Source organism: Temnothorax nylanderi, unplaced genomic scaffold (genome assembly GCF_030848795.1).
Source record: "Temnothorax nylanderi isolate EJ_2023f unplaced genomic scaffold, tnyl_v1.0 TNYL_tig0007_pilon, whole genome shotgun sequence".
NCBI lineage: Eukaryota > Metazoa > Arthropoda > Insecta > Hymenoptera > Formicidae > Temnothorax > Temnothorax nylanderi.
Window position 1 is genome coordinate 542,364 of NW_027249069.1, and position 15,638 is coordinate 558,001.

At 43.1% G+C, this 15,638-nt stretch overlaps 1 protein-coding gene across 6 annotated transcripts in view; it reads right to left on the reverse strand.

Moving 5' to 3' along the window:
- Positions 1–15,638, reverse strand: part of Cut (homeobox protein, cut) — a 136,894-nt gene that overhangs the window by 55,499 nt on the left and 65,757 nt on the right. For all 6 annotated transcript variants that reach the window (XM_071718852.1, XM_071718813.1, XM_071718830.1 and 3 more), the window contains exon 3: positions 12,382–12,579. In XM_071718852.1, the coding sequence (XP_071574953.1) occupies positions 12,382–12,579 (198 nt within the window). The remainder of the gene's footprint in view (positions 1–12,381; positions 12,580–15,638) is intronic.

Consider the following 15,638-nt stretch of genomic DNA (forward strand, 5'->3'; position numbering starts at 1 on the left):
ATTTAATATTTTGCATACCATTCGTGCGGTTTGTGCCAAGGAATGTCTCGTTATTATTATACTTTCAATTCTATATTTCTAAGTTTCGCGCAAACACCTCGCGAGTCGACTTAACGAGGCTTTGACATTCTGCCAATCGACAGGATACGTATACGTGGCATTCGACGTTTGAACGTATGTACACAGCAAATAATAATGCTTTTCATCGCGAAAGAAACGCTACTGACAATGCGCTGTTCTTCGTCGACATTTATTATTATAACCATCGACCCGTGACGAGTTGTCGCTCGAAATAAATTCATCGAAAAACGCGTCGCCGCTACACTGGCCATGAGAGTTACGTGCCGGACATACGTATGTATATAAATGTCTTGAAAGCAGATACCGTTAAAAATATGAGTATATTTCCATTTTTCCAAGTATTTTTAAGATATGTAAAAATCTACTTGGGACGAAATATAGATAAAATAAAATGAGAAGTAACGATATGCTTCAGAGGATTAGAAATGTCGTTTCTGAGCGTCATCAAAAATATGAGTAAATTATAGAAAAAGATATAATTACAAGTGCACAAGGGTATATTACACGTATATATCGACATGGCGTAATAAGTGCGCGCTTGTTACATATTAATCATATTTTATCACGGGTAATACTTGTTTTGAGCAAAGAAACTGGAGCTCAGCTATCAATTACGCGGAAGTTAGCGGTATCGATAATCGCAAACCGCAGAAACCGCCGCTCGTTATCATAGGAAGCCCGCTTCAGCCCCGTTCGATCGCGATTCTCGTCGGTTAGAATCTGAATTCGCAGCAAGAAGCGCGCATCCCTTTTTTTTCCTTCTCCCGCGTCTCGGATTTCAAGTACAATGAAATTATCGGCTGCCACGAAATTCGCCGTGAACTCGAGGCAGCCTCGGGGCGGCATGGGAAAAGTCCGCTCTCGCGAAGGATTAATCGTGAATTATCAATCGGCAGAGTCGAGTCGAGTCGAAAGCCAAAGGAGGAGCGAGCGAGAGACAGAACGGCGAGGAGGGGGAGGATATCCCTGCCGGTTGAGAGGGCCCGGAGGGCTTGCTGAACGACGTTTCTGGTTAATCGCGTTTGCGGAAAAACGGAGATAATTCCCGTCGTCCGTCTGGACGATGGAGGCGTGTAGGTTGTAGGTGGAGAAAGGTATAGGTAGGATATAACCGTGCGTGCGAACCGTAGGAGAAGAGCGAGAGGGTGGAGAAGAAGGAGAGTGAGAAGGAGGGTGTCGGTGCAGGAGGGTAGTCCACCACCTCTCGCATGTACGGCGGAGGTGGGATTTTTTTATATAGATATATATACATACATACACATATAACACGCACGTGCATACGCATGTACATGCACGTGGAGAGAAAGCGGGTAAGAGGATGAGGATGAGAATGAGGATGAGAAGGATGAGGAGGAGGAGATAGGGACTGATATTCGCGGGCACACGGAATTTTTAACTAGCCCGGGCAGCCTTTAGTCGTTCCGCCGCGAAAGCGCAGCAGAAAAGTTATGAATCTAATTTTCAGCGTATTTGTGTCTCGGCCGCCCCCTCCGCTGCCCCCGACCGCCCCCTCCGCTACTCCTCTGGCTCCCGCGTCCACCCTTCGTCCCATCGCCATCGCCACCAGGAACATCTATATCAATCCCTCTCCCCGCACGTGTCCCTATCTCTTTCCCACTCTCTTTCGCTCTGCTTTCTCTCTCTCTCTCTCTCGCTCTCTCATTCGGAGCCTCCACCTACGTCCGTCCGTATATACCTCTCTTCCGTCGTTCGCTTTCGCGTAATAAAGCTCGCGCGCGCGGCTTCGTTAGGTTTTTATCTCCCGGAGAAAAAAAGAATTAATTTCGAGAGACGCCGCCGTTTTTCTGCCGGTACTCTCTTCCGTTTCATGTGCACGAACGCGCGTTCGGGACGTCGACAGGAGAGCTTCATCCTTTCGGTATTATCTTCTTCGGTGAGATTGGAAGGCGAATGATATTTGGCTGACCAATAGAGAAAAGTCGATCGAAAGAAGACGGTAAAAAAGCGAATTTAACTGTATCCACATTATTTTCCGCGGAAATGACCAAGATATGGATAATATTCTCTCCTGAAAATTGTTGAATGTTTCGTAAATTATCACACAAATTTAAAATACTATAATTTCGTCTTTTATTGCTCATTGTAGCCTTCAAGTCGCATATCAGTTTTATAATTATCTTGTTTCTTTTTCGTTTTCTTTCATATAATAAAAATTTCAATGAAAATCAATCTTTAGATTTGTGCTTTTAGAAATATAGATGTGTCATTTTATTTCAAATAATTTATTTTTATATATTTTTCGATCGTCTTTGAAATATACAATTTTAGCAAAATGGATTAATCATATCTAGCCATTATAATTTTAAATTAAATAATGAAAAGACAGAGTAATTAAAACTGAAAATAAAGAAAGTCACATTTCTCCACGATTATCCTTAAACATAGCACCAGAATCAGAACTTCTTTCAATAGTATCTATAATGACCGTTTCTACGCCACTCGATAATAAGCATGGACGCTCTGAAATTGCTACATAGAAAGCAGCGCATAGTGCAAGAAAGTCTCATATATCAAGTTCGACTGGCTGGAACTATGTACGCCGCGTGCAGAAATAATTTAACGGCACAAACGATCGCAAACTTCACAATCCTTTGATCGGCGCAATGGAGACCGGCATATTTCGCGGTGTATCGTCTTTGCGAATCGAGCACGTAATTTTCAAACCCGGCTTAGTCACGGTTGTGAGTAATAATTCCATCTGCTAGCTACTTTCCGTCGTACACCGATACACGTAAATCCGAGCCGCTGGTATATAGTACACATACACACCCATACACTCGCATATATCGCGTTCCAGATCGACTTCACGTGCACGGGGCCAAGTCATGACAATACGCCATCGCGGCTCGTTTCTATAAATCTCCTGTGACCCGATAAGAAAAGATTGCCTACCGATGAGGTGGCCGAGCGGCCCGCCACCCTGTCGACCACCCAACCGACCGCCAGCCATCCCCTGTGTGAGCGTGCTACGTGCAATACACCTCAAGCGCGCTCGTGTCGACGTTAAATCGAAGGGCACGGGCATTAACTGTCTCCTTTCACCTCTACCTTATTTCAGTGCCGGCCGCCACCCCCTCCCCCCCCCCGCCCCCATCGCCGAGTTCGTAAGCTCGCGTGCTCTATGAAGTATATTTAAAACCGTAATTACGATACAATCAGCGAGCCCCGTGACCAGATACACATCTCGATGCGGAGGAGAGTATGAGGTCGATCGATCGGTTCGAACTGGAGAACCTTTTTTAAAAAGCTAAGAGCGAAGGTGCAGAAGGGTGAGACCCTGCCGTTCGCTTTCTACCTTTCCCTCCCCCATCGCCGAGGTCGGCGATGAGGAAGGCGGACTCCCTCCGACTGCAGTGGAGTGCGAAACAGACGCAACTACGCACCGCACACACGTGTACATGTTCGTGCGCGGATCGGGGCGGAACGAGTTTTACACGTCGCGCAAAAGTTAGTTCCTAATTATTCAGATTTTCTAATTAATGTTTCAGCCGACGATGATGGAGCATGCGGGTCGTCTTTCCTCTCCCTCTTTTTTCCTTTACCGCATACATACGCACAACTCGAGAGTGAGCGCGGCTATTCCTGATTGCGCTCACGAGTTAGGTGATATAGATCGAGAACGTTGCTTACGGATAATTCGCTTTCGAGCTACACCGCAACGTTAATGCAACAGAATGTTTGCTCGTGCTTAATCAGATTAATATACTGTTATCAACCGGTTATTATGGATTAAATGATGTCGAGAACAACTCGAGAGATTGTGAAAAAAAAATTCCTGAGTTGATGTTAACAATCAAAATACAAAAATCCTATTCGAAACTTCGATGCCCGCAACAGCGATAATGAAATTGACATTCAGATCGGTCAGATATGGGAATTTGAAGGAAGAAGGGCGAAGGAAAAGAGCCAAACGACAGCAGAAAGGAAATCCACGATTTTTTTAACAGGGGAGGGGATGGGTGGAAACGAACGAGTTATATCGCGAGTTTGTATATTTTGTTCTACTCGAAACTTACGAAATGAATATCTCTATAAACGATATTGGTTTCTCCTGACGTCCGGCATAAGCCGGGCAGCTATCGCTGGAAGAAGCACTCGTTGCACTTCTAACCCACGTCATTTTCGCTCGAGTGCAAATATTCCCAGGTTTTTGCCAGACCACCATCCTCTCTCCCTGTCGGTCCCTTCGGCCCCGGTCACCGGTCAGTACCCTCGAGTCGAAACCCTCTCGAAAGCCTCAACGCAACCGCGAATCCTTTCCGCGGATACCGCAAGATGGATTCCTGATGAGACGTGTACAGATATAATATCCACAAAAATTATTGCATTTCATATCGCATTTTATACTGCAAAACTGCGGTATCCATAAAATACAAAATCTTTCTTGAGCTCGTGCACATCATGAAAACTTTGATAATTCATTTTTCTCTCTCGCCAATAAGTACAGAGATTTATAAATTTTAATTAAAAATGTATTGTGAAAATTTTCAAATTAAATAAATATGAATCATTAAGAAATATATGTCATGTCGATGACGTTTAAATATGCATCGAGAAAATTTAGTTCATTATTTTCTCAGAAAAAATACGTTTCATTCCACGTATGATAAATTTATAATATACAATTAAAAAAACGTATATTATACATAGAAGAATGCTTACATAATTGGAAAAAACTCTGGTTTCTCCACCCATTGATAGATCCGTCAGTTCAAATCCGTAAGTCTAATCTGTTTTATGGCGCATGGCGCCGCGGATACTTCGTGGATAAGTACGCTATATATCCGTTATATATATATAGCGTGTAGATACAGACACGTAATCGTCGTGCCGGAGGCATGATAAAATTTGTCGTTTCGTTCGAGCCGCAACCCGATTGTTTGTCGCGCCGTATCGTCGTGAATTGCGCAGTCGATTGTTCCTTATCGCGCTAATTATCAGCAAATCTTCCTATCAGGACAAATATGGTAATATCGTTATGGATATACTCATGCGGGCCTATCATCGGCGTTACTAATATGGCGTCCGTTACCGATATCTCGTTGTTAATTGCGACAAACGGACACGGTTCCGATTGGCTCACACGAAGAAGTCTGCGATGATGAGATAAGATTCGAACAGTCAGGCTTGAAGATCATGTAAGAAGTAAAAGGAAATTGTGTAAACTGTCACACAACGAAATATTTAAACAATAAAAATATGGTATATTAAAATTATATCATATGCTACAAATTTTTTGATATCTGAGTCACTTATTTACAGTTTTTTGACGTTCTTTTGGTAGTTTTAATTGTCTGTTTTTAATAAATACTCATGTGAAATTCCTAAGAGTAATTTTACAGTCGTCCCTAATACACACACACACACACACACACACACACACACACAGAATAAAAATTCCACCATAGCTGGTGTGCATCTGTCGTCGACGCTGCAGTCACGACGGAAGTACAAAACGACAAAGTTATTCGGCGATATCTTAGATTGTCGACTTATACCTTCATTCATAAACAATATTCCGCTCTATAAAGTAACCGGCGAAATTTTTGAGCGAAAGTCGGTCTTAATTTACGATTTACACATTTTATCCCAAATAAAATAGATATACACAACGTCGAGAGCGCAAGAAAATAAAATATAAACTTTTAATGCATCCAAGAATTACGTTTAAACGTTGAACACTTGTACTATTGTATCCACTTCGGGTGGCGTAGCCACTTCGGCGTAGCAACATTACGAACGAACGAACGAACGAACGAAGATACGACAAGAAAGAGGTGTTCTGTTGTGCCTTTTGCACAGAACGACCGCGCGGTTGTTCTGGTGGTAATCTCACTTCGTAGGACGATACGCGGGAATAGGACATGAGAAGAAGAAGCGCGGATAACGCTCTCGGTTATTTTTCGATCTCGGTACATTAGCCAACGTGTTTTGAAACACTCGCCGAACGTATTTGCCTTGGCACGAGTATCACGGTGTCTCTTTCATCTCGCCACGCCACCAGAAGTTCTACTCTTCTTCTCTCTCTCTCTCTCTCTCTCTCTCTCTCTCTCTCTCTCTCTCTCTCTCTCTCTCTCTCTCTCTCTCTCTCTCTCTCTCTCTCTCTCTCTCTCTCTCTCTCTCTCTCTCTCTCTCTCTCTCTCTCTCTCTCTCTCTCTCTCTCTCTCTCTCTCTCTCTCTCTCTCTCTCTCTCTCTCTCTCCTTCCTTCTCTTTGTCACCCCTTAAGCGTCTCGTGAGAGTCGAAAGAAAACGATCCGAAATAATAAAATAAAATAATTCTAAACTTCGCCGAAGTCGTTAAGGATTCATTTATGATACAATTCTCAGAAATATAAAACGATTCAAATCGCACGTTGTCGTTATTATTACTATTGTTAACGAATTGATAGATATCTGAAGGACCATTATATTTTCTGTTATAATTGCGCGGAGAATGAATCATTCGTCACGCTACAACGACTCGACCAAATGACTCGAACTTCCCACTATGCCTTTTGGCAGCAATCACTGTCAATCATCAGCGTGCATCGCGTTTGCGTTACCCCGAGATAATCGGTGAAATATTCGAGAATCGATGTGACAGGCAGATTGAATAATTAATAATTTCCAATTGCAATGAATGCAAATTAAGCTCGTGTCACGCAATTATATAATAATCGTATTCTCTGCAATTTAAAATTATCGTTTGGAAGATATTTTTTGTCACATATATATATTCCAAATGTAAAATTTCAACAATGCCGAAACATCTTCGAACGGCTTATATGGAAGCAACCCTAATTTGTCATCGCGATTTAACAAATAACGTTAAAACAGTGATTCTCTTTATTCATTGATCAAGCATGCCCATGATAACTTGGCGTAATTACGACTGGAGATTCACGGCACGTGAATAGTTAAGGGCAAATGAATATCTATTACAAGTTTTAAAGCTGCCAGAGATTTCTGGCGTTTAATTAAGATCAAGCAGCTGTGGAAAGTAAGACGGCCGGTGACGCGACAAAATGTTGAAGATAAGTACATCAACAAAATAGCGAGAATTTAGAACCGTAGCCGTGACGAATTCAATTTGTCGCCGCGACACAAGCTACACAAAGGCCCGAAAGCTCTCTGCCACCTCGGTAGCGCGTATGTTATCATTCTCACTATATCCAATTTCTGCAGCAACAGAGACAAGGAGACAGCAATGTTGATGGAACTCAAAGACTAAACATTGGGAACATTTCCGCCATTGTAATTTATTGTTCGTATCGAGAGATAAATCTAGATAAAGCATTTGAAGTTACTTCGTATGCGCTCGTAGCAATTATATGCGCGTTGAAAATTCTACGAATGCTCAATAGAATCTCTTGTCTTATGATTTAAAAATATACAGAAATGTCAACGCCATCGTTATCGCGACAGTTTAAGCAGCGCAAACATTGCTAGATCCTCGTTTCGTTGAGGGACCTAATCGAGGATTCGTGAACGTCTGCTACCGTGCCGTCAAATCGAGCACGCTCGTCCTACATCGATACTCATCGTTTCAATATCGTCCGGCGTGGTTACGCGACAGGAAACGGAAACGGAATGAATCGCGGACGAGCGCGCTTATCGCGCTGCTTTATCCATCGCGCTAATTTTTATTATTGCCATGTTTATAGGATGTTACGCGGTCGCAACGATTCTAATATCTGGCCACATCCTATCCGGGAAAAAAGTTTCTCTCTCTCTCTTTCTCTCTCTCTTTCTATGATACTTCTGTCTAATAATATACTACAGATATAACTTCGTTTGTATCGTATTTAAATCGGACGATGAACGTTCCAATAGATATCACATGCGAGTGACACATAGACTTAACGAAACCAGCATCGAAAATGAAGAAATCCCCGCGTTTTCTGACGACGTTCTTCGTCTTCGTATTGCTCGCGCGGGTTCGTGATTCAGACGCGCGACTGGAGTGATTTATTTTCGGCGGGGCGAGCGGGACGCTTTCCGGAACGCATGATTTAAATGCGCGATGCGCGAGCCTGTCTTCGAGGGTGACGGACAGGGTGCCGCGGGGACAGCGTGGATCGCTCACAATGTCTTGTTGAAATTACAGACGTGCCGTAACGGAGTCGACCGTTGGTGGTCAAAGTTACGATTCGCATACATAAGATTGGTAGCTCTAAAACATTGAGATAATGAGTCACGGAAAAACGTTTGCAATCGCAAATCATCGCCAGTTCGTTCCGCGTGTCGTAGGTAACACATTTGCAACATAAAAAATAAAAGAAATATCTATTACAAGTTTTCGTATACGTGCACGTGGAGGAATCAGAGTTTCTAGCAGTGAAATTAGTCGCAATGGAGAGCAGAACTCTTCTAATTATGAGTTTAAAAAATAGAAGCAGATATCGCTAGCTCAAGATTAATTATTCAAGGCTGTCGAGAGACAATTTAATCTTTACTGATGTCAAAACTTGTTGATCGAAATTGCGGAGTCGATTGATAAATGTAAATTGATAATTCTTATCAGTTAACAAGACGCTCTCGGAAAAAGATAGCTGATGGAATCTGTCTCGCTTTGTGACGCTTTCCGAAAAAATAAGAGAAACTTCTGAGTCGCGCGCGTGTACCGCCAACTAAAGTATGGCGTATACGCGGAAGCAAAGCGTCCACGAATGCGTCTTGTTCGAGTTCTGGGTAACGTCATGTATAATCAGATAGTGTATATGTTACTCGTACGTATAATATTATAAAACACTTAAAGAAATTGAGAAAGCTATATTCGTGCAATTTTTATGTTCAGAATCAGTAAGCACGTATCAGGTATCCAAAATTGTTAGCGAAGTAAAGACAGTATCAGCTACAGCAATATATACATTGACGCACGTGTCTGATAATTATCGACCCGTCATAAACTAACGTACTTCCGAAGTCTCCATAATTCATGGGCGTACTCCCGAGTATCGCGCAACCACCCCTCTCTGAGATACCCGCGTCCTCGTCCCCCTCTTTCGGAGACACTATCGCATTATTTACTCCTCATTATCGTCCTTAAATCATCCCGTCGCTCGGGAGGGACTTGAAACTGCCATTACCTCTCTTTAATCGACGAATAATAAAAATCATTCCGGTGCTCCACGGCGCGCGATGGCTTCTCAATAAAGACATTGTCCGCGGAGCAAATTCTTATCCGTTAAAAGGCATCGTCGGCGAGAACAGAACGCGCGCCATCCCCTTCCTATCCTCGAGACAAGGGGACGGACGAACAAGGACCAAGGATACGACGTTGACAAGAGGAGGGACGGGATCGGAGATTATCGGCTCCGGGATTACAACAGGCTCGAAGGCTTCGAAGCAAACGATTTTCCTCGCGCGGCGACAACAGAGACGGGGAGGGGGAGGGGGAGGGCGCAAAGGGAACAGAGGAAGGGCGGACGGTGGTTGAAGGCGACAGAAAAGAAGGAGTGGTTGTTATTGGCTCTAAGGAGGATACTTATTGAACTCTTAGCGGCGTTTTTATCACTCCTTTCTCACGCGCGCGCCGCTTTAAGTGTTTTTGGCTTTGTTTAAGAACTCGTGTACAGCCTCCGCCACCCCCCGCCCGTCGCGCCGCTGTGTTTTCGCCCCTCTCGCATTATACACCCTTAACAGGTTACGCTTCCTCCCACCATTCCCGCCACACTCCTTTTCCTTTACCGCAAGATTTTTACGGGCTCGACCTCCTTGCACGCCGCTTCGTAAACCACGCAAAGTGCACGGCACTAAAGGGTGCAACTACCACTTAGGCTCTTCCTGACCACTTCCGGGGAAAAAAGGCTTCGAGTAGCGGCGGGTAACTCGTATTCTATATTACCTCTCGAAGATTTATCGACTTGGATAGCTTCTATATGCCTTATTCAACTGTGGCAGTTTGATCTATATAGCAAGTATCCTTCTTCTATAGCTTGGAATGAGCGAAAAGAAAAACAGATTCTTTTGTAGCATTAATAAACTATTATTCTTTTTATCTATAGATTTGTTATCATTAATAAAAATTTACGCATTCATATTTTGTATATAATTACTAATTTTATCAATGTAATAAAATTTAAAAAAATATTTAAATCCCAAATACGTAACTTATGCAATGACAATATATACGTCAGACGCAGATATAATATTTCATTACGCTACATAAATTTATACATAATTACCTACTTACAATTAATTAACTTTAATTGCACATCAGCCAGAAGCGTAACAGCTCGGCATACCTCGCGATGCCCTCTATCCCTAGATAAAATGAAACCCAAGAAAATAGAGCCGCCCGTACGAGACGACCGTAGTTTATTAGGTCGAATATTTGGCGGTAAAAGTGAGAGATGACCGTCATTATCTCCATTCATCCGTGTCGCGCGGCAGCTGCACATTGCAGATCGAGATTGCAGCGGGCAGTTAGACGAGAGCAATGTTACTCGCGCAGCTTCTCGGAGACGCACGGAGTTTGCACGGTCGTCGCGGCTATTTTTGCCGAGAGCGAAACCGCGCGCGCGCGCGCGCGCGCACGCTCGCCCTCCTCTCCCCAGGGTTATTTACCCTCCCGATAAATATACGATAATGTTATCGTATAGCGCGGGGTTCCAAATCCGCGGGCGAGCGAATCGTAATAGAAAGTTTGCGCCTTGCCATTTGCCACATTCCGGCGCTTTAACGACCCGAGCAAGCCGATCGGACCCATACGACGTGCCGCGTTCGTCGTTACTAAATATATGCCGAGATGCACCTATTCAATCGGACGCGACGTTAATGGACAACGCTGAAAAGCGATACGGCGCGAGATCCCCGGCGCGTTACGGCTTTTCTAAATTGACTTCGTTATCTATTTCGATAGAGCTGATCGGGTATCATTAGTTACGTTCGCTACTTATAGCTGCAGGCAGGAGTTCGTGTAGTTTCGCGGGAAACGCGCGGCGAGGTAATTTGAAACGTTTATCGCGAATCTAGGTCCCGATCGTGTATCTTTCTCGAGAGAAAAATGCCACGCGAGAGAGTTGCGAAACGGCTCACCCGAATTCATTACCTGCCGTTTGTATGCCAATCATGTTGCCTAAATGCGATTCGCCATGTAAAACCCACAACCACTTCTGTCTCCATAATTTATATACCAATCTACTTATAAATAAATATAATTTGTAAAACACAAGTAGGAAGTTTCGTATGGTGAATGACGTACAAAGAGCTCTAAGATCTTAGGTATTATACTTTTATCGGTTAATACTATTTCCATAATCTTTGAATTAATAAATAACGTTCCCCTTTATATAATATTCTTCAATAATGTTAAATGTAATATAATATTTATTACACTTTTACTAAGATTCTTATTAAGATTACGCTTTTAATAAGATTCTTATTGACATTAAGATTAAAATTTGATTATACTTAATATAGTATTTCAATATAATACTGACATAAAATTCCTAATAATTGATTGCAATTTGTCGCAAGAGCTGACGTTCTTTCCCGTATATTATTTTGTATCGAAATGTATTGTATTCAGCTAACTTTCGAGAAAATTGCAAAGATTTTCCGTCTACGTGGCTATTAATTTTTTTAATTTAGTTTAACAAAAATTTAGTTGAAAAGTATACTATTTGAAGCGTCTGAGCGACGACACAACAGTCGGTTAGAAAGGGGTGAGTGTCAGGCATGCGTGCGGTATACGAACGTGATTGCGTGGAACAGAATTGCGTAGGCGGATAAAGAAGGAGAGGAACAATAATCCACCGAATGCGGATATCGAACACGAGCAACGTTAGTCATTCACCTCAACATGCCGCGACTCACGCGTGTCTGCACACAGAAATCGTACTAGCATACACGCGGTGGTTTTGCACGCAGCAACCCCCGGGTTGGTTAAGCCGTGCGATCGCTCGTGAAGGAACGTTCGATTTGTCAATCCTTTCGCAAATCATGAGAGATCTGCTTTTCTTAATTACAGTGATACTATCTCATTATCTCATTATTTACGTTGTTATTAATGAAGAAAAAATTGTATATATGTAGGAAGAAAAAATTTTTGTAGGAAACATTGAAATACTAATAATTAATTTTTTTCTTATCAGAGACGATTTATTGCGCTACTGACTATTTTAGAAGAAAGAGTATTAACTTGTTATTCTTTTATTTTTAATTAAATATTACGAAGAAAGTGGGAACGAGGGAAGAGGAGGAGAGAGAAGTTCAAGATTACAATCACCGTCCCACATGGCAATACACGAGAGAGCAACATTTTAGCGGAAGGGTTCAAGTTTGATCTAACGCACCTCTTTGTCTTTGGCCTGCAACTCCTCGAGGTTGCTGTTCGGCGTCCTTCTGGGATTGCTGGCATCGTGTACCTGTTGTTGATCGCTTCCCTGCGGAGGCTGAGACAATTGGTGTCCCTCAGTCTTGGAATTGTTGTCATTCGTTGCGGCGAGCTGTTCTTTTAGCGCGGCTATTTCTTTCTCCGCCGAAGTCGCTCTCTGTAACAAGAAGAAAAGACGATAATGAGTGTTAACGTACGTAATATACCAGTATATCAATTCGGTGAGAATTGAAAATCGCCGAGAGAATTGAAAATTTAATTTTCTCGGTGACTTAATGAAACATGCGAGACGAAGATCGCATTACGTTAAATTGCAAAACTGATTCGAGTCACCTTAACAATATCACGCGATATAGACGAGCAGTATTGGCATTTTTTATCAACTCTACCGATATAAGTTCTTTATACCGCAGACATTTTACGAACTAATTTTCAAGACTAATTAATAGAAGAACGGAAAAATATCACCGCTCACGAGTTAATAATAAGCGATAGTCCTGTTCACCGAGGCATAGACACTTTGTAATTCGCGTGGAAGTTGTATTCCATTTCACTTTAAAGAGGTTTAATTTTGCAACGCAGCCAGAGTTTTAACGGCGCAGACGATTGCGCTTAAGGTGTACACTCTGTGCAAATTTTTCACGGTGGTCCGGATCGTTAAATTACCGTCGCGGAGCCGTGCGACGCGAAATCAATCAATTCTCGCCGGCTGCACCTAATTTCGCGGCTACGAAAAGCCGGCAAAAATAGAAACGACGGCCCGTCGAGCCGCGCGAGGCTGCTTTGATATTCTCAGCGCAGGAAATAGTAGGCTGGCGTCGCAGTTTCTTTGATCCTGGACATTGTAACGCACTTCGTCGTTCTATAATGTAATTCTTTAATGTTATCGGAATTCGAAGGCTGTCCCCCCGGGAGAGTTTACATCAAACCACCTGTGCAATATCGTCCGCGTTAGAACTATATATTTATTCGCGAAGTTGGCTCCTATACGTGATTAAGAATTACCTTTCTTTTCATTCTATGTATCGCATATCGCACGTCATGCGGCAAATTGCAGTAGCAACTAGAAATACTATATATTGCCATCAATATTTTTGCGAGTTTAACTGTTACTTAATATACGTAGTGTAAACATCGTTGCCGCTATAACATGTCAGTTACAATAATTACACCCTACACATATCATAGCGTTTCTGCATTTCTGCTGAAATCGCTCATGCATATCGATACATAAAAGAGCACTGTTTCGTCAAAAGCGACGAAGGCGTAACTCTCGCAAGGAGACCATTAACGACGAAATACTTTTGGCGACTATATCTGCTTTTGCCAGATCTCTGGCAAAGAGCTCGTTAATTAGCGTGCCGATGTGCGACGTCTGCCGCGACGTTACCCCTTTATCAACGTAAAGCACAAACGAGTGTCGTAAGTACGGAGACACGATGAAACGAAAGAACCGGTCCGGCTCTTTCAAATCAAAACTTTTTCATCGATAGGGAAAATGGGAGAGTTGATACGAAAATAACGAAGGCACCGTTAAGTACAGAAAGGGGATTACCTTTTTAAACTTTCCCCATAAAGTATCTAATAAATATTGTTCGCCGCCCCCGTTGTTCCAGCTTGGATATTAATTATAGCAAGCTTTTATATTCAAAGTAGCTCGGCCCTCGAACCGGCCTATACCACCCGGCTTCATTCGCGGCGTGTACACGCCGGATAGTTACCCCTGCCTGCAATTCTTGTCCTCTCTCCGCGACTCTCTTTCGTCTCCTCTCTTTTCCCGCTGTCCGCTTTATCCTCGTTCGCGGCAATTCGATAGAAGGCATCCGGGAAGGGATTCGGGATCGATCGGTCGAATCAAACAGGTTATACCGCTTCTGTACCGGCTCACCGCGTCGGAAGGGAAACCGGACCTGTCGCTTCTACGATCAACAATTGAGCGTCGATGACGTAACCCACCGATCCGTTCATTCATTAACAAGTTCGAGTTAACGCTGACAATCACGATCGACAATTCGCTATCTTTCCGAGTGCACAGCCCTACAATCGACCTACAGGAAAAGAGTGTAGACGGAAAAAATGAATTGATTTAATCATAGGTGTTAACCAATGCCGTAGACGCTACTTGTCTTAATGTAAGATAATATTGATTTCGAGCAAAAGTGCAACTACTGAAAATAAAATTAACAACGTCGAAAGTTTCGTTCAGTTTATGCGATACGCGGCATCGACGTGTGTATATCGATTCGTCAATGTGTATGACGTCTCGTGAGACACACATATGGCGTCGCGATCGGCGAACAGTCGGGAGAGGTGAGGACGAGCATCGAGCATGTAGCGTGGACAAAGTCAGAGGCAAGGAGCGAGAGAGAGAGAGAAGGAGGGAGAGAGAGAGAAGGAGAAATAGAGGCACCAGGCTACAGCAGGCAAGTAATGACCCATTGTTTCCTGCAAAAAGCCTTGACGATGTTATCGATAATTGCGAAATGATACGGGAAGCATAAATACATATCTGAGAGCGAGCCGTAATATACGGCTGTTCGAATGGCGGATGCGTATCGATAGCTGCCGTCTGGTAGCATCCTGCGTATTTGTCACGTGGACACACGTCAGGAAACTGATGTTGGCGGTGGGGAAAATTCCGAGGACTCGCGGCCTGATAGACGGAGGATCGAGAGAGGTTCGCCGATAACGATCGTCCTCCCGCGCGGAGCTACCGTGATCGTTACATTAACAGCGGAAGTCGTTGGCGGATAATGATTTTCTTTGAGCGTCCCGAACGATCGAGCGGTCGACGGTCATAACGCGCGATTTAAACGTAAAAGATTCTGCCGACGATGATTTATAGCGCCAAATGCGTATCACGCCGATGCATCTCGTTATTGTTGCGCTAAATATTCACCATCGCAAATAAGCGAATGGCGATAAGTGCGCGTTCCTATTTTGTAATTAAACTGCATTGCGATGTATGACTAATTTATATTTCCCACTACATTTATGCACCGCCGGAAATAGGAAGCACAGCGCGTTTTTATAAAAAGCGTTGTGATATAAGGATCGACATCATCGATCTAATGTTTTCGCTTTAATGGGAAACGGTATGAATAAATTAAATTGTGCACAGAGCAGATTATGCTTAACATCGCTCGGACATACAATACCGTACTACATTTCTTTTAGGTCATAATATATATCATATAGGCACGAGTCAATATTTAA